A 2,848-nucleotide genomic window follows, 5' to 3' on the forward strand; every position below is an offset into this window, starting at 1 on the left:
TGGTATTTTCACGCAAATTCTTCTGCTAGTTGGGGTTTAATCTACTTCTATATCCTTCCCTTCAAGGCTCAGGGGTCCAGGATTATTTTCTGTGTCTGTGTTAATCAGTTTCCCTTTTCTTTGTTGAAGAGGGTCTGTGCAGTCTTTCTGCCTAGTCTTCCATCTTGCCGGAACTCCTGTTCTTATCTTTTTGAATAACAGTTTTGTCATTTAACATATTGGTCTTACCATACTTTCTTAAATTTTGAAATGATCTATAGATTTCCCAAGCAGGATTTTTTTTTTTCCTTTTAAAAAAAAAAAAAGTCCTTAAGCCTCTTTTTTAAGCAGTGGGATATTATTATCTCATTGTCCTGGCAACAAACATACAATAATGACATATATCGTAGATGTGTATGCCATTCTTTCATATTTCTTTTTCATCATATATCTTTCCTTTTTCCTTGGATTTAAGGTAAGAGAGTCATGTAATGTGGTGGAAAGAATTTGGCCTGGTATATCATATCCTAGCTTTAGCTCTGGTATTTACTGCAGTATAACTCTGGGCAAATTACTTAACCTTGAATCTCAATTTCTTTGGTTTTCTTTACTAGGGAATGATAATATTACTTCATTTGTAGGGCTGATTTAAAGAGTAAGTGAGTTTATATATCTAAAATGCTTTGCCTAGTGATTGGTTTGAAGATCTGAGCTTGTTAGCTGCTTCTGTGTCCATGCTGGTTATTTAGATACCATTTCATCTTCCTCAGTAGAATTAGTTTTAATTGCATTAGCAGATTTTGGGAGGAGGCAGGAAATGCTTACCATCTTTCTGAAATCTTGTTTCCTTAAGAATTTGTGACAAAAGAGTTATAAATATCATCTCGTAAATTTTAATACCAGAATCATGCCTTCCTATCTTTATACACTGATTTCATAACAAAGTTAACAGAATATATAAAAAAAGATTTGGTAATAATTCCTAAAGCCTTTACTTTGTTTAACAAAGAAAATTAAGGAAATATAAACATTTGTTTAAATCATAAACATGTGCACATGTGAACATGTTTTTTGACTTTGAGGTATCTAGTTTGCAACAAATTTAGTTACCCAGATTGTGAATTCTAAACTTCATAGCACACATGGTTCAAATTGATACTTTTAAAATGCTTAAATGGTAAATTTTATGTAACTATTCTTTTCTTAACTAGGCTTCAGCGAGGCAAGAAACAACAGATTGAAAATGGTAGTGGAGCAGAAGATAATGGTGATAGTTCACACTGTAGTAATGCATCCACACATAGCAATCAGGAAGCAGGACCTAGTAACAAACGGACCAAAACATCTGATGATTCTGGGCTTGAGCTTGATAATAACAATGCAGCAGTGGCAATTGATCCCGTCATGGATGGTGCTAGTGAAATTGAGTTAGTATTCAGGCCTCATCCTACACTTATGGAAAAAGATGACAGTGCACAGACAAGGTAAGGATGACTAGTTTCTGATTATCTGATTTCAGAATGTACGATTTGGAATTAAGAAGAAATTGTGAATAAAAAGTAAAGGAAGTATTTGTCATTCTGATTGCCAGAGTTATTTGGATATTCTGACTGCCTGGATTCTTGTTTCCTTTTCCCTCCTGTACTTCCACCTAATGTTGCATGTTTAAAATAAATGACCTTCCTAGGTAGAGGAGGATCATTTAAATTCCTTATCAGTGCTATTATGAGGGTATCATTAGACTAAAATTCATGATGGCAATGATGGCTGTTTTATCACTGTATCTCTAATACACTGTCTGGCATTGAGGCAGACGAGCATATCAGATATGTGTTGATTGAGTCATTGAATAGTGTACCATACTTAAAAAAAAACCCAAGATAAGCACTTTTCTGTGGCTATCATTTAAAAATCACAAATTTGATTAATTCTTAGACTATAAGAAATTTGCTCATATTCTTATTATTCTTCTTCCTGCTGCAGACACAGCAGAATTTGATGATCGGAGCTGAAGAGTATGCTTTTTTTATTTCCCCTTAGTATTTTGTGGATTTGTGATTTTTGTCATCCCACCTTGTATTTTATGGATGGTAAAGCAGGAAGAGCTTTGTTTACTTTCCCCTTTTTTGCATTTTTCAATAAGAAATGTTCACCTAATAGAAGAATAAATTTTTTATATGATATAAATAATTGAGGCATTTACATTTTACTTTTTAGAAATGTTTTAATTGCATTTATATATTATTTTGATCAGTAATACAGTCTAGAAATTAAATTTTTTAATAATTATTTTTGTAGATATATAAAGACTTCTGGTAACGCCACTGTTGATCACTTATCCAAGTATCTGGCTGTGAGGCTAGCTTTAGAAGAACTTCGAAGCAAAGGGGAGTCAAACCAGATGAACCTTGATACAGCCAGTGAGAAGCAGTATACCATTTACATAGCAACAGCCAATGGCCAGTTTACCGTAAGTATGTAAAATAATAGACTTTTGAAGCTAGGAGCGCACTGACCATCTGAGACTATGGAGAGTGGTGGGTATGGGCCCTGCCAAGACTGTTCACAGCCCTGACATTATCCTCAGAGAAAGAGCAGTTTTAACAGGGTATCTATGATACTTCTGTTCTTTAAGGAACAGTGTAAATGACAGGCAGTTTATCCTAAGTTATTTAAAAAAAAAAATTCTGTTGACTTTTGTTTTCATTTCCATTTCACTGTTATTGTGCTTTGTACAGTTTTCATAATTCTTTCCTTTTTTTTTTTTATTTTAGGTATTAAATGGCTCTTTTTCTTTGGAATTGGTCAGTGAGAAATACTGGAAAGTGAACAAACCCATGGAACTTTATTATGCACCCACAAAAGAGCA

At 33.7% G+C, this 2,848-nt stretch overlaps 1 protein-coding gene across 1 annotated transcript in view; it reads left to right on the top strand.

The window, feature by feature from the left end:
• Positions 1–2,848, top strand: part of RNF2 (ring finger protein 2) — an 18,439-nt gene that overhangs the window by 12,930 nt on the left and 2,661 nt on the right. Inside the window, exons 4-6 of the mRNA XM_042780520.1 lie at positions 1,191–1,463; positions 2,278–2,449; positions 2,754–2,845. Of these exons, the coding sequence (XP_042636454.1) occupies positions 1,191–1,463; positions 2,278–2,449; positions 2,754–2,845 (537 nt within the window). The remainder of the gene's footprint in view (positions 1–1,190; positions 1,464–2,277; positions 2,450–2,753; positions 2,846–2,848) is intronic.

This window comes from Orycteropus afer, unplaced genomic scaffold, assembly GCF_000298275.1.
Source record: "Orycteropus afer afer isolate SDZICR_OR568_19922 unplaced genomic scaffold, OryAfe1.0 scaffold00043, whole genome shotgun sequence".
NCBI lineage: Eukaryota > Metazoa > Chordata > Mammalia > Tubulidentata > Orycteropodidae > Orycteropus > Orycteropus afer.